This window comes from Nerophis lumbriciformis, linkage group LG35 (genome assembly GCF_033978685.3).
Source record: "Nerophis lumbriciformis linkage group LG35, RoL_Nlum_v2.1, whole genome shotgun sequence".
NCBI lineage: Eukaryota > Metazoa > Chordata > Actinopteri > Syngnathiformes > Syngnathidae > Nerophis > Nerophis lumbriciformis.
This window is the reverse complement of record NC_084582.2, coordinates 18050001-18074095: the sequence shown is the minus strand read 5'-3', so window position 1 is coordinate 18074095 and position 24095 is coordinate 18050001. Positions and strand designations below refer to the sequence as shown.

General features: G+C 40.1%; 1 protein-coding gene across 1 annotated transcript in view; it reads right to left on the bottom strand.

Moving 5' to 3' along the window:
• Positions 1–19145: 19145 nt before the first annotated feature.
• The window catches only part of LOC133575392 (progesterone receptor-like), a 35322-nt gene continuing 30372 nt past the window's right edge, over positions 19146–24095 (bottom strand). Inside the window, exon 9 of the mRNA XM_061928093.2 lies at positions 19146–20084. Within this exon, the coding sequence (XP_061784077.1) occupies positions 19920–20084 (165 nt within the window). The 3' untranslated portion in view covers positions 19146–19919. The remainder of the gene's footprint in view (positions 20085–24095) is intronic.

The window sequence follows — 24095 nt, the reverse complement described above, 5'->3', positions numbered from 1 at the left end:
TATCTTCATGTTAAAACACTTTCTTGAAGTCTACTTAACATGTAACAGTACTTACAAAGTACAAAGAAGAATAATTATGAGGAATACCTTCAACCTTATTAAAAATGGGATATTCTGTAACGGCGGCGTTGCATTTTACTGCGCGGATCATTCTCCCAAGATGCAGCAGGAACTCCGGAGGCAAGGTCGAGGTGAGACGTTAATTTATTGTCCATGAAATCATGCAAAAATGCAAAAAGACCGAAAAGCATGCCGGTAGCGTGGGAACTATGGCGAAGCTTAGCACAGGAACAGGAATCAAAGATCGTAGAAAATACTTAACGTAACAGGTTGCATGGAAGCAAATAGAAGACGTTGTCACTGTTGCGTAGTGCAAACAAGAAAGCCAGACTGATTGTGGCGAAAAACCGCAATAAGTACCTCTCTGATTAGTGCCCAGGAGCAGGTGAGCGTCCCGAACACTAATCAGAGGCAGGTGAAACTAATCTGCAGTAGGGTTGTACCAGTGACGTGCAGTCAGGGGTGGCAGGTGAGGCGGGGCCTCACGTGCCATCATGGAAAGAAAAAAAATGTAAAAAGAAAAAAAATTAATTAAATTGTTATATGTATCCAGTGATTATACTATAAAGTTATTTTCCATTTAACTTCACCAGTTTTAGATTATTTTCATTCAAAATCGCTGAATTTTCAAATTTGCCGTTCAAATACTGAGAAGAGACTTGCGGCGATCAGCAGCCAGTTGAGCCTCACCATGGATTGTGCAATGACTCGGCTAACTGCTGGCCTGCTGTGCAGTGAGACCGTATTGCTATATGAACTATATTATACATTTCCATAGGTTAGTTAGCTGAGGTATATCATGTACAGAGTATTTTGTCAACAACTGTATGTGTGTAACGTATTTCTTGCGCTGAGCAATCATAAAACGGCTGCGAAGACGCACTGGTTGAGGCTCGCAGTAATCCCGCCTCATGGTGGTAGAGGGCGCTAGTGATCCCAGAGATAATTTTTGCGACTACTCGGCTGCAGAATAAGTGACAACAAGCAGCAAGAGTTAGCGACCATTTATTTTTTCCTCTCGCCTGGACTTTTAACATGAAGGATTACAAATCTAAAATGAAACAGTTTTCTAAACTGGACTTTCAATCGAAGCAGGAGGTAATAATTAAAGGAAGATCTCCATCGAGACAGAGACTTTTAAAACTGAAGAAAGATAAGGAAGACTTCTATAAACAAGTTATCAATGCTTTTGTTCAGAAGGAGCGGCGCATGGACTTCATTTATAAGTAAAGGTAAGACCATATATCGTTTTTTTTATTAAATGTGCTTTTTTGTGTGCTACAGTTTGTATGTGTAAAGTTAAAGTTAAGTTAAAGTACAAATGATTGTCACACACACTAGATGTGGTGAAATTTGTCCTCTGCATTTGACCCATCCCCTTGTTCATCCCTTGGGAGGTGAGGGGAGCAGTGGGCAGCAGCGGGGCTGCGCCCGGGAATCATTTTTGGTGATTTAACCCCCAATTCCAAGCCTTGATGCTGAGTGCCAAGCAGGGAAGAATGCTGGTATGAGCTTTTAAACATAACCCGTTAACAGCTGCCAATCAAATGGTGAATAAAATACTCTTTAGGGTTCGTAAATCTGACTGTGATGAAGTCAGTGCCTCACCAGCCATGAACCTCACCGCACGTCACTGGGTTGTACGGTATACCGGTATTAGTATAGTACCGCGGTACTAATGAATAATTTTTGGTATTATATCGCCTCTGAAACGTACCGGTCCCCCACGCCCCCCGCACCCGCGTCGTCACGTCATGTCATTGCTGGTTTACGAGCAGAGGAGCATGTTGGGCGGCACGCAATCACGGAGTACTTACAAGCAGACACAGTGTGTAGACAGAAAAGGGAGAACGGACGCATTTTGGCTTAAAAAGTAAAGATAAAGGTTAAGTTATAACACTGAAACGCCCTCAGTAAGAGGTGCTTTAAAACAGGGGTGCTCATTACGTCGATCGCGAGCTACCGGTCGATCTCGGAGGGTGTGTCAGTCAATCACCAGCCAGGCATTAAAAAAATAGTCCTAAAAATGAGCGATCATAAATCTTCACTATGACGTCACTTTCGTCACTTGATTGACATTCACGGCACCCGAGTGTCTTCTGAGATGACGCTGGCTGCTGCCAGCTCATTAAAATTACCGACTCGAAGGCGAGAAACACTTTATTTCAACAGACTCTGGCGCCGTACCTGTCGTCAAAACTCCAAAGACCGACTGCACAGTTGCGCTAACAAAACGAGTCTCAGAAAGCTGGCGTGCACAAGCTAGCAAGCTACGGAGTTTGCCGACAATGTATTTCTTGTAAAGTGTATACAAAGGAGTACGGAAGCTGGACAAATAAGATGCCAAAAACCAACCACTTTCATGTGGTATTGGACAGAAAGGAGGACTTTTTCCTCCTCCATTCGAAAATGCGGACGTTTTTAGCACCACTGTCTGATTCCAATCAATGCAAGTCATCAGAATCAGGTAATACACCAACTTATATTCTTGTCTTCATGAAAGAAAGGAATCTATATGTGTTAAACATGCCTGTATTATCTTTAAACACCTTTAACTTGTTAACAATATTAACTATATGTGTTAAACATGCTTGCATTATCTTTAAACACCTTTAACTTATTAATAATATTAACTATATGTATTAAACATGTTTGTATTATCATTAAACACCTTTAACTTGTTAACAATATTAACTATATGTATTAAACATGTTTGCATTATCTTTAAACACCTTTAACTTGTTAACAATATTAACTATATGTATTAAACATACTTGTATTATCATTAAACACCTTTAATTTATTAACAATATTAACTATATGTATTAAACATTCTTGTATTATCATTAAACACCTTTAATTTATTAACAATATTAACTATGTGTTAAACATGATTGCATTATCATTAAACACCTTTAAGTTATTAACAATATTAACTATATGTGTTAAACATGCTTGGATTATCATTAAACACCTTTAACTTGTAAACAAAAACATATATTTCATAAATAAGTAAATATAAATTATATATATATGAATGAGGTAGATCCCCACGACTTGATCAATTGAAAAGTAGCTCGCCTGCAGAAAAAGTGTGAGCACCCCTGCTTTAAGACATGGCTAGCTAGCTAGCGGCTAACGTCCAGCCCCAGTCGGCAGTGTTTTAGCTTCTTCTAAATCACTAATCCTGGTCTCCATGGCGACAAATAAAGTAAGTTTCTTACAAGTATCATCCCTGCAGGACGGGGAATAGCTAAACATGCTTCACTACACACCGTAGCTCACCGGAATCAAAATGTAAACAAACGCCATTGGTGGATCGATACCCGACATTCACTGTAATGATATCAAGTACAGGCACGTATTTAGTCGATACTACTATGGTTACGTCGACATTTTTTGGCATCACAACATCTTCTTTCGTTTTTTTGAAATGCATATTATGTTTATAAACTCAAGAAATATGTCCCTGGACACATGAGGACTTTGAATATGACCAATGTATGATCCTGTAACTACTTGGTATCGGATCGATACCTAAATGTGTGGCATTGTCCAAAACTAATGTAAAGTATCAAACAAGAGAAGAATAAGTGATTATTACATTTTAACAGAAGTGTAGATAGAACATGTTAAAAGAGAAAGTAAGCAGATATTAACAGTAAATGAACAAGTAGATTAATAATTAATTGTCTACCACTTGTTCTTTATAATGTTGACAAAATAATAGAATGATAAATGACACAATATGTTAATGCATACGTCAGCAGATAAATTAGGAGTCTTTGTTTGTTTACTTACTACTAAAAGACAAGTTGTCTTGTATGTTCACTATTTTATTTAAGGACTTACCTGCAATAAGAAACATGTTTAATGTACCCTAAGATTTTTTTGTTCAAATAAAGCCAATAATGCAATTTGTTTGTGGTTCCCCTTTATTTAGATAAGTACCGAAATAATTTTAGTACCGGTACCGGTACCAAAATATTGGTATCGTTACAACACTAATCCGCAGTTATGGCAATTAAAACACAAACCCAGGGGTGCTGAAAACAGAACTGAGGTAGTCAAACTAACAGAACAAAACATGATCTGGGCAACGGATCACAACATATTCTTCATCTCAGTATGTTAGTAATGACTGACTTGATTATCTATTACAAGAACTGTTGTATTAATCATTCTCTGATGCAATTGTGTAACAAAAAGAAGACAGTAATTGAACATATGTATTTGTAAATGCTCTGAAGTTGGAAAGGGGTAGGATTAAATAAGACATGATGTAAAGTGAAATGATATAAACTTGTGTGATGTAATATAGTGAAGTGAAGGGAATTATATTTATATAGCGCTTTTCTCTAGTGACTCAAAGCGCTTTACATAGTGAAACCCAATATCTAAGTTACATTTATACCAGTGTGGGTGGCACTGGGAGCAGGTGGGTAAAGTGTCTTGCCCAAGGACACAACAGCAGTGACTAGGATGGCGGAAGCGGGGATCGAACCTGCAACCCTCAAATTGCTGGCACGGCCGCTCTACCAACCGAGCTATACCGCCTTATATACTGTAAGTGTGTTCACATTTGAAATAAACTAAACTCAATCAAAACTCAATCAATCAATGGTGGTTCTTTCATGAACATTTTGCACAGATTTTGTTTTACAGACCGATCTTCAAGACGCATTTGGGGTTCCTCTGAAAACAAGTCGTTTTGAGAGGCGGAGTTGTTAGATGCAAATGAACCCCTCCTCACCACGCCCCCTTCACGCTGACTGAACCTTTGTCCCTGCCTCAGCAACCATGTTTTATAGTTTCTGGTTCTAAAATATATCTTACATCAAAATTTTGAACAACCTAAATGATATTTTACATACTCGCTGATAAAATAACGATCACGGAAAACGTGTGTTTAACAAAAGCCAAATACTTTCTTGATTTTGTTGTTGGTTCTACGAACACCAGCTACACCCGTCAGGACCTTAAAGACATCGGTGACTTTCAACACACCACAACATCCAAGATGATATAGCGAGACCAGTGGGCTCACCGCGGTTTGCTGTCGGCACAAGCAGAAGCGACGCTGCAGGTCTGGCACTATATGCTAAGGCTAAACTTTCTAAATGGTTTCTATACTTGTATAGCGCGTTTCTACCTTCAAGGTACTCAAAGCGCTTTGACACTATTTCCACATTCACCCATTCACACACACGTTCACACACTGCTGGCGGGAGCTGCCATGCAAGGTGCTAACCATGATCCATCAGGCATACTTGCCAACCTTGAGACCTCCAAATTCGGGAGATTGGGGTGTGGGGGAGAGGTGTGGTGGGCGGGGTTTGGTGGTAGCGGGGCTGTATATTGTAGCCCGGAAGAGTTAGGGCTGCAATGTGTTCTGAGTATTTGTGCTGTTGTGTTTATGTTGTGTTACGGTGCGGATGTTCTTCCGAAATGTGTTTGTCATTCTTGTTTGGGGCAGCACGGTGGAAGAGGGGTTAGTGCGTCTGCCTCACAATACGAAGGTCCTGAGTAGTCTTGGGTTCAATCCCGGGCTCGGGATCTTTCTGTGTGGAGTTTGCATGTTCTCCCCGTGACTGCGTGGGTTCCCTCCGGGTACTCTGGCTTCCTCCCACCTCCAAAGACATGCACCTGGGGATAGGTTGATTGGCAACACTAAATTGGCCCTAGTGTGTGAATGTGAGTGTGAATGTTGTCTGTCTATCTGTGTTGGCCCTGCGATGAGGTGGCGACTTGTCCAGGGTGTACCCCGCCTTCCGCCCGATTGTAGCTGAGATAGGCTCCAACGCCCGCCAGCGACCCCAAAGGGAATAAGCGGTAGAAAATGGATGGATGGATTCTTGTTTGGTGTGGGTTCACAGTGTGGCGCATATTAGTAAGAGTGTTAAAGTAGTTTATACAGCCACCCTCAGTGTGACCTGTATGGCTGTTGATCAAGTATGCCTTGCAGTCACTTACATGTGTCAGCAGAAGCCTCATACAACATGTGACAGGGCCGGCACGCTGTTTGTATGGGGAAAAAGCGGACGCGACGACAGGTTGTAGAGGACGCTAAAGGCAGTGCCATCACGGCACGCCCTTAATATTGCTGTCCGGGTGAAAATCGGGAGAAATTCGGGAGATTGTCGGGAGGGGCACTAAAATACGGGAGTCTCCCGGAAAAATTGGGAGGGTTGGCAAGTATGCCATCAGGAGCATTGGTGAAGTGTCTTGCTCAAGGACACAATGGACGTGACTAGGTTGGTAGAAGGTGGGGATCGAACCAGGATCCTCAGGTTGCTGGCACGGCCACTCTCCCAACCGTGCCACACCATCCCCATGGCATCTAACTCTCCAATGCTAGACACTGGACGTATACATGTGTATAGTGACACAAAAATGCTTTCTGTTCTATATTATGTAAGCAACTCCACTGCACTGCTGCTTCTACCACTTGTAAACAATAGGCTAAAGGCTATAAGCTACGCTACGAGCTACTTCGCTAACGTAGTGACGTATTATATTACTTACTCGTTCATTGCCAAACACTGCAGACACTGATCCAATTAAAAGTAACTTTTAGGAAAATCCTTATTTTTATTGCTGAAAGATGGTGAAGCGGTTCGCTTACATGAGAAGGCTAAGCTACAGACTACACAAGAAATCGAGCTAACAATGCTAAAGTATTAAGCTAACAATGCTAAAGTATTATTCAGACATTTCTAACTACAATTTCTCCTCCATTGCCATAAATAATAGGCACAGAGACAGCCATTAAAAGTATTTTTTTCCGAAAATCTATCTTTTTACTGGTGCAGGTTTGTGAAGCGGGACTCTTTGAAGTGGTTTGCACACACTCGGAGCGACTTCGTCACAGTTGAAAGCACATAACCACGAATCATAAAACTTAAAAGTAAGGCTTTTTTTTTTTTTTTACTTCAGATGAGGCTGAAAGTTTGTGGAGCGACTTGTGCTGGTCAAAGCAACCAACAACAGAGCATGTTCTTCATTGGGGTTCATTGTGGAGAAGTTGTGGACTACAAACCATCCATCCATCCATCCATCTTCTTCCGCTTATCCGAGGTCGGGTCGCGGGGGCAGCAGCCTAAGCAGGGAAGCCCAGACTTCCCTCTCCCCAGCCACTTCGTCCAGCTCTTCCTGTAGGACCCCGAGGCATTCCCAGGCCAGCCGGGAGACATAGTCTTCCCAACGTGTCCTGGGTCTTCCCCGTGGCCTCCTACCGGTCGGACGTGCCCTAAACACCTCCCTAGGGAGGCGTTCGGGTGGCATCCTGACCAGATGCCCAAACCACCTCATCTGGCTCCTCTCGATGTGGAGGAGCAGCGGCTTTACTTTGAGCTCCCCCCGGATGGCAGAGCTTCTCACCCTATCTCTAAGGGAGAGCCCCGCCACCCGGCGGAGGAAACTCATTCCGCTTGTACCCGTGATCTTGTCCTTTCGGTCATAACCCAAAGCTCATGACCATAGGTGAGGATGGGAACGTAGATCGACCGGTAAATTGAGAGCTTTGCCTTCCGGCTCAGCTCCTTCTTCACCACAACGGATCGATACAGCGCCCGCATAACTGAAGACGCCGCACCGATCCGCCTGTCGATCTCACGATCCACTCTTCCCTCACTCGTGAACAAGACTCCGATGTACTTGAACTCCTCCACTTGGGGCAAGATCTCCTCCCCAACCCGGAGATGGCACTCCACCCTTTTCCGGACTACAAACGCTCCTACAGCAAATAAAAATTGCCACTAACATTTTTCCTCCAGTGTCGTCTCGTCTACGAAAACTTGTACGCGTTTCATCATGTTTTAGTCATCAAAGAGCCCTGTTTAACTCTTCATCGTGGCGTTATCGTCTTGAAACCATTTTGCCATGGTCATCAACAGCTAGAGATGGGAATCAAGAACCAGTTCTGAACAAGAACCGGTTCCCAGTGTATAATTTCTTTGGAATAGCTTGCCATTATTTCAAACAATTCTCTTATCGATTCTGGCATGTCATCATTACGGCACATGTATAGTGACGTCAGATAGCAACATGGCGCCCACAGCAGTAAAGTTAAAATTTGAATGACAATAAAAAGGAAGTCTAAGTCTAAGTCTAAGTCTAAGCAGAAACGCTCCAAAGTTGTTTTCTTTACAAAAGATTGCAACAGCACTACTTGTAATAATTGCAAAGCTGCTATATCATCAAGAGGACAGAAGAGCAGTATGCTGACACATTTGCAATCACAGCATGGAATTTTAACTGCTTCGATGTCATCCCAGTCAGGGCCACGCCCCCTCCAGCTCCATGCGGACCTGAGTGACGTGTTGACAGCCTGTTCACACGTCCGCTTTCCCACAATATAAACAGCTAATGATCGAGGGCCAGTTCTTGGTTTCTTATGTGGGTTTATTGTTAGGCAGTTTCATTAACGTCCTCCCAGCGCGGTAACAACACACAACAACAGCAGTCAAGTTTTCGTCTACCGTAAAGCAGTTCGTCTGCCATAAACAGCAATGTTGTGACACTTTTAAACAGGACAATACTGCCTTCTACTGTACATGCATATGTGACCCACCCATAATGTGTCACATTTTTGTGTTGATTTATTTATTTTATTTTGTGGTTTGAATTCGTTTTTGGAGCTGTCATTACACATTTATCAGTATTCACATTGGTCAGTAGGGGGCAGTAGGGCATTTCTTCCCAATTGAATGCTATCACCTGCAGACCGGAAGTGTCTTGTCATTCTGATGAGAGCGACCAGTCTGTGAACAATTGAAACGTCCTGTGTGCTTTTTCCTCCTGTATAACAGGTTAGTTTTGGTGAATCAACTCACTGAATAATATCCATGTGATCTTTATAAGTTTAAGTACACATTCTGATGGTGGAGCCTAACTCTAAAGTGTTTGTGAGTTGTAGTTTGTATTTGTGAATGAATCCAGTGCACAGCTGCAGTAATCAATACAAAAAGGCGACGTGAGTACGCAATGTTTATATAGGAACTTCTGATCCTAATTCAGACTCCCAAATTAGAGCTCCCGTTTTCTTATTGATTTTATAATATATTTGTATAATGTGTGTGTTCTGAAATAGTGACAGAGAATAGAACAAGGATGGACAATTCAACCCTTAACTCAACAATGAGTAGAGGAGTGTTATGTGTGTATATGTGTAAATAAATGAACACTGAAATTCAAGTATTTCTTTTATTTATATATATATATATATATATATATATATATGTAATTTAAAAAGAAAAAAAAAATATATATATATATATATATATAGCTAGAATTCACTGAAAGTCAAGTATTTCTTATATATATATATCTTAACCACGCCCCCACCCCCACCTCCCGAAACCAGAGGTCTCAAGGTTGGCAAGTATGAATAATGTTAACTCAATAAAGTGTATTTCTTTTTTTAGCTTTAACTTTTCCTTTTTTAGCATTGTAACCACATTTGCAAACAACTTTTCTCTTCATAGAATTTTCTTCCAATAAAGAAATAAAGTGCAAAAATGTCAAAGCATCATAACAAACAGTTATGTCAAATAGCAGCAGAAGTGCACTTTTTGGAGAGCTGTATTATTTTCAGTTTTGTGCCCAAGCGACTGATTTTATTTAACACTATATTATTATTTATACACCTATAGTGATCACAGAGACAGGTTGTTTTTGTGTTACTGTATATATTTATTTTTCTGAAAAATCCCACTTAATATACTTTAGGTAACAACAGTCCATATTTATTTTTTATTTTTTATTTTTTTAGGGGGGTAACAGTCAATATTTATTTATTAGATTACATTTTTTTCTTATATAATAAAAGTGAGCTTTTGTTAAACCAAATATTGTGTTTTTTTTTCAATATACAACAACCTATCTGGACTCGATAAGAGAATCGATAAGGAATCGGTTCGATAAGAGGATTCGATAATAGGCTCGAACTCGATAATTTCTTATCAAACATCATCCCTACATGTAAGTGTAAAAAACAACAACAACAACATTATGATTTGTACATTTTCAGAATGTGCTTGTTCTATTTTTAAACAAAGAAAACAATCTGAAGGTGTCTTTGTTTTTAAGTTATCGTGCCGTGATTTTACCAGTCCGGCCCACTTGGGAGTAGATTTTTCTCCATGTGGCCCCCCGATCTAAAATGAGTTTGACACCCCTGATCTAAACTAAACACAATTGATGCTAATCCACCTTTTTTTTCTAAATAAGAATCCATTAGAGAAACGAATTGTTAAGCAGAATCGAAACCGGAAAAATCGTCTCCGTTCCCATTCTCATGGACAGCACTGGTTTGGAACAGACCACTCACGACAATCCAAGTCCCACTCTACTCTATTTTCCAGGTCGAGCAGCATACCACGATGGATTGTGTTTGACTTAGTTCCGCTGGGTGTTCCGCCGTGTAAGAAAGTGTGTGTCCTGTCGTTGAAGTTAGTCTGTCAGAGTAAAGATGTTCAGCTGCAACGAGCGCGCCACAGGAATGGGAGGCATCACACACCCACCATGCACTTAAAAAACTAAGCGGCAGTTACAGCGAGCAAAAAGCGAAAAAGCACAACGTGTGACGTGTGCCCTAAATGTAAAAAACAGCCTGAGGGAATGGAAGCAAAGCCGGGTAATATCATAATTCATTGTTTTAGGGAGCATTACTGACAGAGGAAGCATTACACTTCCAAGTTAGGCAAACACACACACACACACACACACACAGAGGCAGACAAACATAGATGAATGAGCGAGGAGAAAAAGGCCCAGGCAACTGCACGTAGACAGAAAACAACAAGCATTGCGACGGAAAAAAGCAGGGGTGCCATCTATCAGGCGGCACGCTGGAGCCTTGGAAGAGGAAATCTGTTCTGTGATGGCTTTAAATGAATGCTGTGGCGGCGCTGTCACATTGTGTTTGGCTGGGACGTGCGAGCGACGAAGGGTGGAGGCCGTGTACAGAAATAATGAAGCAGAAGATGGCTGCAGCCCTGGGAAGACACAATGAAAGCACGTCTTCAAAAAGGGGAGGACGGGAAGAGAGAGAGGAGGTGAATTGAGTGCGCGGGCATGACAGAGAGGTGGAAACTGTGGAAGAACATACGCTTCATTGCTGCTGGGCTGGCGAGGAAATATTTACACTAATTAAATCTTGCTAATGTGTCTCCAGGTAGGATTTCTTGACTGTAAGATGAAGCACAGAGCATGCTTTGTTTCTACACCGTCAACACAAACAAGACGACACAAAGGACTACATTGGGCGTGGCGCGCTTGGGGGAGTGGCCGTGCCAGCAACCTGAGGGAAGAAGTAACAATATTGATAATGAACAACAATAATTACCTCTAATAGCAACATTACAATCGCTTCAAATGCAAGAATACATAAATGCAACAAATACTTGAATTACAAAAGAAAGCAGGTGAGGGGGGAACAACGAGGACAGGACGATGTTAACCTTTTACATTGTTATGGTAAAATAGGTTAAGCTTTATAAATATATATTAGTAAATACAAACTTAAATTGTACGGTCATTTTTAGAAATAATGGTCGTAAATCTGTAAAGATTACGCCGTTCAAAGCAATGCTAAATTAGCAATTATCTCAATGGGCTTTTGAATAGATGCGGCCGTGATGCTGCTAAATTAAACTAAAACTATCAAAAAGGACATGTTGACTCTCTGCTGAATTAAATTGGATCAGAAACAAAGTCTATTTGTGTCCATGAGGTAATTCAGTTCATCAAAGTAGAACAAGCAAACACCTGCAGAGCACGGCGGCCTTGTTGATGATCAGCTACTGAAGTGACTGCTCACCATATAAATATATACAAACCCCGTTTCCATATGAGTTGGGAAATTGTGTTAGATGTAAATATAAACGGAATACAATGATTTGCAAATCCTTTTCAAGCCATATTCAATTGAATGCACTACAAAGACAAGATATTTGATGTTCAAACTCATAATTTTTTAATTTTTTTTTGCAAATAATAATTAACTTAGAATTTCATGGCTGCAACGTGTCACGTGCCAAAGTAGTTGGGAAAGGGCATGTTCACCACTGTGTTACATCACCTTTTCTTTTAACAACACTCAATAAACGATTGGGAACTGAGGAAACTAATTGTAGAAGCTTTGAAAGTGGAATTATTTCTTATTCTTGTTTTATGTAGAGCTTCAGTCGTATTTTACGCTTCATAATGCGCCACACATTTTCGATGGGAGACAGGTCTGGACTGCAGGCGAGCCAGGAAAGTATCCGCACTCTTTTTTTACGAAGCCACGCTGTTGTAACACGTGCTGAATGTGGCTTGGCATTGTCTTGCTCAAATAAGCAGGGGCGTCCATGAAAAAGACGGCGCTTAGATGGCAGCATATGTTGTTCCAAAACCTGTATGTACCTTTCAGCATTAATGGTGCCTTCACAGATGTGTAAGTTACCCATGCCTTGGGCACTAATGCAACCCCATACCATCACAGATGCTGGCTTTTGAACTTTGCGTTGATAACAGTCTGGATGGTTCGCTTCCCCTTTGGTCCGGATGACACAATGTCGAATATTTCCAAAAACAATTTGAAATGTGGACTCGTCAGACCACAGAACACTTTTCCACTTTGCATGAGTCCATCTTAGATGATCTCGGGCCCAGAGAAGCCGGCGGCGTTTCTGGATGTTGTTGATAAATGGCTTTTGCTTTGCATAGTAGAGCTTTAACTTGCACTTACAGATGTAGCGACGAACTGTATTTAGTAACAGTGGTTTTCTGAAGTGTTCCTGAGCCCATGTGGTGATATCCTTTAGAGATTGATGTCGGTTTTTGATACAGTGCCGTCTGAGGGATCGAAGGTCACGGTCATTCAATGTTGGTTTCCGGCCATGCTGCTTACGTGGAGTGATGTCTCCAGATTCTCTGAACCTTTTGATGATATTATGGACCGTAGATGTTGAAATCCATACATTTCTTGCAATTGCACTTTGAGAAACGTTGTTCTTAAACTGTTTGACTATTTGCTCACGCAGTTGTGGACAAAGGGGTGTACCTCGCTCCATCCTTTCTTGTGAAAGACTGAGCATTTTTTGGGAAGCTGTTTTTATACCCAATCATGGCACCCACCTGTTCCCAATTAGTCTGCACACCTGTGGGATGTTCCAAATAAGTGTTTGATGAGCATTGCTCAACTTTATCAGTATTTATTGCCACCTTTCCCAACTTCTTTGTCACGTGTTGCTGACAACAAATTCTAAAGTTAATGATTATTTGCAAAAAAAAAAATTTAAGTTAATGATTATTTGCAAAAAAAAAAAGTTTACCAGTTTGAACATCAAATATGTTGTCTTTGTAGCATATTCAACTGAATATGGGTTGAAAATGATTTGCAAATCATTGTATTCCGTTTATATTTACATCTAACACAATTTCTCAACTCATATGGAAACGGGGTTTGTATATATAAATATTTTATATGTATGAAAGTGCTATACAAATAATATCAAGTTTGATTTGGGCCTCCCTAGCTTTTGTGGCCGCAAACAACCGAATAGAATATATATGCCAAGGGCCGGCCGGGGTTTCTCCCCTCGTTCCTCTGACAAAATACCTTTTCTCTCCGTGTGATGAATGTGATTACATGCAACGACGCAATTATCACTCTTGGTAAAAACGCACGACATGCTCTTAAAAGACGCACGGCCCGACAAACGCGTGAATTTACAATTCCGCTCTCGACTTGCCGAGCATGTTTTAATGCATCATAAACACTTTGGTGTTTTTTGGTCTCTGGTCCAATAAAAACAGGGAGCGCGGGGGTGTAATATCTGGAGCTGGGGGAAATTAAAGCTGAAGTTCCTCTCCTCCTCAGTGCACTCCCTGCACACACACACACACACACACACACACATTTACAAGCACACACACGTAATCAGCAGCCCAGAGAAAAATCTAAGACCACATCTACACCCAGTGGAAGGAACCTGATACAACCACATCCCCCCCACCCCCCTCCTTCCTGCATTCCCCTTCTCCCCTTAATCATCCGCACACAGATGCTGATAAATTACAAGCAAGGTTCAGGCAACGTATGATTAAGTGGACTTAATGAAGACTAAGGGAGATCTTCAACAAGGAAGCCATAGAACTCTTTGACACAAAGCCGGCATTACAAAACCAGCAGACATTCTTTGCTTTCTGCTTCTGCTGCTATTTCCACGAGTCCTTTTCAGTGTGCGGTGACAAACATAACCCTTCTGACTGCTGGAAAAATAAATCATACTTTCAAGCGAAGACAAATGCCTTATCCGTTGGGAGTAGCCCGAGGCTGCAGGCACATAATGGCCTCTCTCCTTTTCACTTTTTCTCTCCAGGCAGGGAGTTTCCCCGCGCTGGCCCGGAACATCCTGCCTGCACACAAGCCCAAAGTCGGTCCGATACGGATATGCAGAAAAATGGATATTATGCTTTGGGACGCGTTGAGGGAGGGAAAACCCCATAACTGTTGCTGTGCTCTATGTAAACGAGATGAACCCCCATTAGTCACATCTTTAAATATCAAAACATATTTATGTTCAACACATGACATGAGGCCATTATTCATGTCTGATCCTGTGACCCAGCTGTAAAAGTCAAGGATTTCCTAACGCTGCTTGGCTTGGCTGGGACCAGGCAGGCCCGGCCAGCTGCAGCGGCCTGTCTCCTGTCCTCTCAGTGCTATCGGGTTGCCACTCCTCCTCCTCCTCCCGCAGCCCATTACACAGGACTCTTTATGCTGCGCTAAAAGCTGCTCATGTTCAAGCACTCCTGGGAAAAAAAAGCTCCTTAAAACACACCGGGATGAGAGGCCCTGTCTGGTAAAATATTAATAGGAACTTAATTGGTTGTTAATGGACTGCTACTTGGGTAGAATCACCTTCCATCAGACAGGCCGCAGGAACGAGTCATTGAATGGTGTCGTCTTACCTTCGCTTTCTCCGACCTTAAACTGCATCATTTGTTTTCATGCAACTTGTTATGTGTTCACTGACTTCTGCATACTTATTTTGCCCACATGTGATCTACAAACCCTGTTTCCATATGAGTTGGGAAATTGTGTTAGATGTAAATATAAACGGAATATAATGATTTGCAAAACCTTTTCAACCCATATTCAATCGAATGCACTACAAAGACAAGATATTTGATGTTCAAACTCATAAACTTAATTTTTTTTTGCAAATAATAATTAACTTAGAATTTCATGGCTGCAACACGTGCCAAAGTAGTTGGGAAAGGGCATGTTCACCACTGTGTTACATCACCTTTTCTTTTAACAACACTCAGTAAACGTTTGGGAACTGAGGAGACACATTTTTTAAGCTTCTCAGGTGGAATTATTTCCCATTCTTGCTTGATGTACAGCTTAAGTTGTTCAACAGTCCGGGGGTCTCCGTTGTGGTATTTTAGGCTTCATAATGCGCCACACATTTTCAATGGGAGACAGGTCTGGACTACAGGCAGGCCAGTCTAGTACCCGCACTCTTTTACTATGAAGCCACGTTGATGTAACACGTGGCTTGGCATTGTCTTGCTGAAATAAGCAGGGGCGTCCATGGTAACGTTGCTTGGATGGCAACATATGTTGCTCCAAAACCTGTATGTACCTTTCAGCATTAATGGCGCCTTCACAGATGTGTAAGTTACCCATGTCTTGGGCACTAATACACCCCCATACCATCACACATGCTGCCTTTTCAACTTTGCGCCTATAACAATCTGGATGGTTCTTTTCCTCTTTGGTCCGGAGGACACGACGTCCACAGTTTCCAAAAACAATTTGAAATGTGGACTCGTCAGACCACAGAACACTTTTCCACTTTGTATCAGACCATCTTAGATGAGCTCAGGCCCAGCGAAGCCGACGGTGTTTCTGGGTGTTGTTGATAAACGGTTTTCGCCTTGCATAGGAGAGTTTTAACTTGCACTTACAGATGTAGCAACCAACTGTAGTTACTGACAGTGGGTTTCTGAAGTGTTCCTGAGCCCATGTGGTGATATCCTTTACACACTGATGTCGCTTGTTGATGCAGTACAGCCTGAGGGATCGAAGGTCACGGGCTTAGCTGCTTACGTGCAGTGATTTCTCCAGATTCTCTGAACCCTTTGATGATGTTACGGACCGTAGATGGTGAAATCCCTAAATTCCTTGCAACAGCTGGTTGAGAAAGGTTTTTCTTAAACTGTTCAACAATTTGCTCACGCATTTGTTGACAAAGTGGTGACCCTCACCCCATCCTTGTTTGTGAATGACTGAGCATTTCATGGAATCTACTTTTATACCCAATCATGGCACCCACCTGTTCCCAATTTGCCTGTTCACCTGTGGGATGTTCCAAATAAGTGTTTGATGAGCATTCCTCAACTTTATCAGTATTTATTGACACCTTTCCCAACTTCTTTGTCACGTGTTGCTGGCATCAAATTCTAAAGTTAATGATTATTTGCAAAGAAAAAAAATGTTTATCAGTTTGAACGTCAAATATGTTGTCTTTGTAGCATATTCAACTGAATATGGGTTGAAAATGATTTGCAAATCATTGTATTCCGTTTATATTTACATCTAACACAATTTCCCAACTCATATGGAAACGGGGTTTGTAAGTCTAAGTCTCCTTTCTGCACTGTGAACATATAGCTGACTTTTGCTGAAGGAACAATGGGGGCTGCTTAGTTTAGTCCTAATTATGCTGCATTTTTTCCCCCTCTCTCTTTCCTGCTGTTAATTTTCCAACATAAGGAAGTCGTTTTAACTTTTGTTTGCGGCCTTTGTGTTTGTGCTCCATGCGGTTGATGTTAGCCAACAGGAAAAATCCCTCCTCCGCTCGAGTACGCATGTAATATTGATGCAGAGCAGACTCGGAAAAAAACACCGAAATGAAATAGAATCCAAACTGAGTTCAAATGTCGACATCAACACATACATTTTTGATTATTGCAAAACCGACAAGACGCCATTCCCTTTTAGAGCGAGCCGCAGCGGCGTGAGGAGCGGGGAATATATTCGCAAGTAAGCTAGAGCCTTCAGATCAGATTTTCCAATGAATCAGACTAATACTTGGTGAAATAAGTTGTTTTAAAAAAATGCTTTAATTGTGTTAAATGAATATTTAAAAAGTACAAATTGTATGCAAACTTGTGATGATTAATTGGACTTCTAAAGCAAATAAATCCTGACTTATGTCAGTATTTTCAGTGATTGCTGAGGTCGTCAAGGCAACCTGTTGTAAAAAAAAAAAAAATAGAGCGAATCAGTTTCCAGTCACATTTCAAAGCAACTGGAGATGGATTCAACACATGTCCAACGTGCTCAGGCCACGTCTAGCTGCTGTAGTTTCAGCAGACCACCGCTAGATGGCAGTACATCTGAACATTTTAACCGCCCTGTGTGTGTGGACAAAAGCTTGGAAGGAAAATAGGGCATTTTTGTGCTGTATGTCTGTATTTCATCCAGAAGAACATTTGTCAGGTCAGAGGTCTTGATACAGTTCAAAATAATAATGATAATAATAATACATTTTCTTTATAATGCACTTTATGTTTTTCAAAGTGCTACATAGACAGAAGACAATTTAAATGAGGAAAAATGAATACAATATCTGTTTTAGCTCAATTTAAAATGTGTGTGCAGTTTTGTTTTTTTGCAATCTCTTTAACAAAAATAGTAATAACGTTCTTATAATGTATTATTTTTTCTTTATTTAATTGATTTATCCGTAAATATTATTATTTAGTTTTCCTGCTGTTTCTTTCTTTTGGGGGGTGGCATCGTTGGGATATAAACAACAAATATTTTGACATTTAGAACAGACAACATAGGAATGTCTGATGCTGGTAGTCAATAAAAAATTAAATGAAAAAAAAATTCTAATAATGACGTTCTTATTTTTAAAAACATTTAATTTGAATGAAGACAAAGGGGTTTTGTCTCTTAATCGGTTGAATTCCATGTAGGGTATTTATCTGCGCAAGGATCAGTCCAAAAGTCTCCGGCTGCTATTAGATTTGTTACTTTGGCAAGGCAATAAAGACCATCTGTAATTTTGTTCTCACTCTATTAGGATGCAATAAGAAAACAAATTAAGAAACATACTAAAACATTTAAATGGCAATTACTGACCTGTCCTTACGCTACACTGGTACAATTGTGTAATTAGTTATATTATAAAGCATGCACAGAGGTAAAGCATAAAACATATAGTGCACATATATTAAAGAAAGTAACACTGCAACTCTAGCACTGCCTATATATTTACTATGTGAAAATGCCAGCTTACCACTTTCATGCATAGTGGAAAACAATTTGCAACAGTGGATATTATCAGTACGTTGATACTATACTAGGATGTGGGGACAACAACCAAGGAGTAATATCATTATTAAAATTATTATTCATGCATCTGGCTATATTTTGACTGAAATGTATAGTAGTGCTGCAAATGTATTGTTTTTGGTAAACACATTTACTGTTATTAGAACGTAAATTTAGTTTTTATTAGAATGTAGCAATATTTTGTGGATATTAGTCCTATCCTGTAAAAGTTATTTTTGAAATCAGGAGGCTCAATATTTTTGTATTGCACTTAACAGTATTTGAATGTTAAAATAAGTAAGCATTAAATGAATAAAATATGATTTTTTTTAAATAATACAATACTATAAAGTTTAAAAATATGTCAACATTAAATTAATGAAACAACAAAATTGTACTATTCACAAAATATTCGTATTTATTTTTCTTATTTATAAAACATTTTTGATAATTTCAAATTATTCACAAAACATGTTTTTATTGATTTCATCAGTTAAATTCCCAAAACCTTTTGTCCACACAAGTGGTCATTTCACCAACTCCTTGAAAAATGTATGTTCTTCTAAATTTTTGTAAATGTTTGATGCTTAGAGAGTACTAGACACATCAGTAGGTCATAATAATTCCTGCATAAAAGGGTTAGAACAAGAATACCAGTAGTGTTCGTAGATGTTTGCGGAGTACTGTGTTGACGAACTAAAACAATTTTCTATTGTGTCATGCAGAAAACATTACACTCTTTCATGCTCCAGTTTTATTACGCGTTTGCCACAAAAGAGCAGGTTATCGGCTGGACTTTTTTTATTTTGGTTCAGCACAGACCGTTCAGACTATCGGAGGTTACAATGAATACATACGTTACAACAAAGCACGTGCAAAAACATTTTTGAGAAAGCTCACTTGTAGAAAGGTTACAACAGTGAAAAAAATGGAAATTACATTGAAAAAACAAGGCAAATATAAAGAGAAATATAGTTACAGGTAGTGTTAATCAACTACAAAGTCAGTGTGGGCTCATTTCTTTTTTTCTCAAGTGACCGTCATAATGATGCAAATATAAATGGACAGAACATCAAAAGTGCAATAATCCCGCCAACGTTTGCTAGTAGTTGACCATCTCCATGGATGAGAGGAGCATTTTTAAAAACGCCTTTGGATTCACAAACTTTTTTCAGCCAAGGTGCATACAGCAACATTCACCGTGGGGGAGAAGAGATTAGCCAAAAAACAACAAAGCAGTGCAGACAGATGAGTTAACTGCAAACGTACTCCTCAAAACTAACTAAATGTAGGCCTCAACATACATTTGATGTGCGTGACACTGAACAAGCACCAAGAAGAACATGGTAGATGCGATTAGATTACATTAGACAAAAAGAATGCGCTCAGTTCTGTTTCTGTCCAGAAGCAGTACCTCTCTGCCTATCCATCATCCTCGTCACTCTTGATATTTTTACCACAACTGCTCGAAGGAGTGAAAGTGGGAGCTCAAGTGACATCATGGCCCCTCTCTCTAAATGGCATTATGGAATAAAATAGGCTTGACCATGCCCGAGAGGATCTTGGGTACATGGACGCTGACAATCTCCGAGATCATCTCCGGGAAGTTGACGCGACTCTGCAGGGACTGGGCTTCCATGAACAGATCATAAGTGAACTGATGCAACTTGCGCACAACCTGTGAATGTAAAGGCAACATTCAGAGAATCTTAAAAGGACCCCTATAATGCTGACAACATTGGAACTAAGTTCATAGTTCTGGACCTAAAAATTATGTTGACAGGTAAAATTAGCCCCCAAAATAGACACAGTATAGTTTGTTTTCTAAGGAGTTTCAACACATTTAGAAGTCTTGTGGTCCTCTATATCTTTTATTGTGTTATTCTATTATATTGATTTGTTTTTATTGTTTTATTCTATTTTATTGAGGTATTTTATTATTGTATTCAATTATTTTTTATTGTTTACTTGTTTCATTTTAAATGCTTGCAATTTGATGACTTTTTGTTTATTTTTTATGTGCAGCACTCTGAAGACAGTTTTGTTGTGCTATATAAATAAAGGGGATTGGATTGGAACGGCCACTTTTAGCTCCAAAATGTGGGCGGGCCTGCATCAGCCTGCTGACATCACCTACAGAAGACTGGAGGCAATTTTATATTGCATTGTATGTGTTTTGGTAGCAGAATGATCAAATATGGCTGCCAGATGCATTGTTGCAGGTTGTAGCAATACAATTAAAAAGGGGTCAGCCTGCATACATTTCCAAATGATGGTGCTACGAGGAAAGTATGGACCTCTCCAGTCAAGTTCACTTGCGCCAAATGGGACGCACCAAGCAAGAGGACTGCAATTGATTCTGACTTTGAAGAAGAAGGGTTTTGGTCAGGTTTTGGATAGAAAAATGTAAAAGACTCAAGATAAATGTGATCCCACAAATCAGGAGCACCCTCAAGGAGAAAAAGAAGAGCAGACCAGGGGCCTCATGTAACGAGCTCGCATATGCACAAAAACCTATCGTGCGCCCTTTTTCACGGCAAAGTTGAGATGCATCAAAACTGACGTTGACATTTCTACAGGTTGTGGATTCTTTAGCGACACACAGAGGTGATGCTGGGTAACAGTTCACATAAAAAACGTTTACTCCTCAGACTGAATGACGTGCCCATCAGAGACATATGAACCAACCATTCAGGCTCGGCAACATTTGATTTCAACAATGTAAAAAATCCATCCATCGAGGCAAGGACATCATTTTTTTTAAATATGGCAGCATATCACAAAGGATACGAAAGACTTTGACTATTGTTTGATTACTCCATTTTTTAGGGGGAGCTTCTTGCGGTAGCAACCATACGTGACATTCTCCTCGGTCGCCGATGCTGCGACTTCCCGCTGCTGCTGTCCGCCTGACATGGCCGAGGAGTCACAGGAACACGTTTTGACAGCAACAAGTGGTAAAATGATCGCCTCGATTAATTATTATATGTCCTCATAAATACTAATATGAATATGAAGCATTTAATATATTGATGAAAAAGGGAATTTTGTGCCCTTGCCTCTATCTTTTTTACATGGTAAAAATCACATTTTGCCACAGCCCGAACACCTCTGTACGCCGCCAAAGTATCCACAGCCTGTAAAAATGTGCGTACGTCAGATATGAAGTTGCAGTGAGGCAGCGCACGTTTCCACGTCAACGTTATTCTTGATACAACTCATCTTTGCCGTGAAAAAGGTTGTATGCCAGGTTTTTGTTACAGAGAGAAAGGGGTGATCTGCTAGTATTCTATTTTGCGTCATCTTCTACTGATGTTTTCCTCAAATTGTTGAATGTGTCAAAATAGTAGTTTAACATACCTTTCCTTTAGAACTAAATCAAGAGTTATGCTCTCACAGATACTTACTGTATTGTGAAGCTTGCTATACAGCAGGGATGGGCAAACTACGGCCCACGGGCCACCTCCGGCCCGTTGGTCCCTTTAATCCGGCCCGCCAAATATTAAAACAGAATTGAGCAAAGATCTGGTTTGAGATGTCCCACAACAAAACTGATACTAGACTTCGACGCACTGGCAAAAACAACACCGCTCCCACTAAAAGAGAATGTAAGTGTAAAACCTTTAATACCATTTGTGTGTTTCTTTGATGATATGATATTGTTAAAAATATATGTATTATGAGCGGCGTGGCGAAGTTGGTAGAGTGGCCGTGCCAGCAATCGGAGGGTTGCTGGTTACTGGGGTTCAATCCCCATCTTCTACCATCCTAGTCACATCCGTTGTGTCCTTGGGCAAGACACTTCACCCCTTGCTCCTGATGGCTGCTGGTTAGCGCCTTGCATGGCAGCTCCCGCCATCAGTGTGTGAATGTGTGTGTGAATGGATGAATGTGGAAATACTGTCAAAGCGCTTTGAGTACCTTGAAGGTAGAAAAGCGCTATACAAGTATAACCCATTTATCATTATCATTTATTTACAAGCGGTAGAAAATGGATGGATGATTAAAATAGCCCATGTTGGAGAAGCCTACTCTTAGTTCCAACAGATATATGATATGCTTTGAAATGCATCATGTGCTCACCCGGCCCGTCTGTCAAATTTCAAAAGCCAATGTGGCCCCTGAGCTAAAAAGTTTGCCCACCCCTGCTATAGAGGGACTTCCTCAACTGTAAGGTTTTCACAAGGCTTAACTGCCTTCAGGTTACTAGTGTGTACAATCTGGCTAATCAGACTCAGTAGACGAGATGTGCAAACACTGACATAGCTGAGCCTTCAGGGGTAAACTCATGATGAAAGACAGGAGGAACGTATGTACCATGAACTGTCACAAATACACACCTGACTGACTTACATACTGAAATGCTGTTTTCTATCAATACTGTACTATTCATTACAACAATATTATTTTTCAGCTAATTTAATTTCTTTATTTTGATTAAAAAAAAAAAATTGTGACATTAAACAAATGTCATTATTTTAGTAGAAGTAAAGATACTAAAATCAACTAAAAATCAACAAATCATAATAACATAAAAGACAATATTTGTGTACACATATGTGTTTAAATAAAATTAACTTAACATACGCATTAACAGAAAATATTCTACTGTACATTCAGCATCTGTGGGTAAGGAATAAGGCACAGTATTGTTCAGGTACGCCCTCTAGTGGTTGCCTTTATACACACAGTATATAAATAGTACAGTAGTCCGTCCGCGTTCAGAAATGCTGAAGTATAGTTTGTGGTTTCACAATTGCTCATAAAGACCGAAAGAGATAACACAATGTCTGGATGTTTATCTTTCTGTGACCACGTCATCATTTTCTTTTATTTGTTGGTGTGGTTTTCTTCAAACTTGGACAGGTTTGGACTGTTAGTCTTGCCCTCACAAGTTACACTCGTTATCTGATCTCAGTCTGAAACCACTCTGATATTGAGTTTTACGACCTAATAAAATTTGAACATCATTCATCTTTTCATGCTGATAGAAGAGGAAATCAAATTGTGAAAAAAAAAAAACCTGTGTAATTTAACACGCATATTTTAGACTCAAATACAGCAGTAATAAAGAAATGTGAATGTAGTCCTACGGTATCTTAATGACACTTCTGTGGATATTTTTTTAGATTAAAGTAATATTTCTGCCACTTAATTTTAAACCCTAACAATAAAACTCTCCTGTACCAAAATAATTCCACCTGCATTGTCAATTTTATTAATTTGCAACATGTTCAAACTTTTATAGATCACTTTTATGTGTGTAATATTAGTTTTATTGCGCTTTTTAATTTTTTGTTGGTTGCAGTAGTAAACCGAATACAATTTACAGTTACGTATAGTGTTTTCTGTGCGCATGTCACCATGGCCGTTACTTAATTTGAAAGCATAGCATTTTTACACTATTGCATACTACTAACAAATAATATTGTAATATGATATCACAACGACACCCATCAGAATTCTGCATTATTATTCATGTAAAAGCAGCAATTTTGCTATTAGGGCAGGGGTCTCAAAACCAATTCACTTGAGGGTCGTTTGGGAGAGAAACTGGGTGAGGCTAGGCGGTATGAAGTATTCACTTCATAATCACGTTTTAACCATATGATGAAATTTGTCAACTACTTCTACCAGCAGCTGTAGGGACTAGGGTTGTCCCGACGCCGACATTTTGGTACCGGTACGA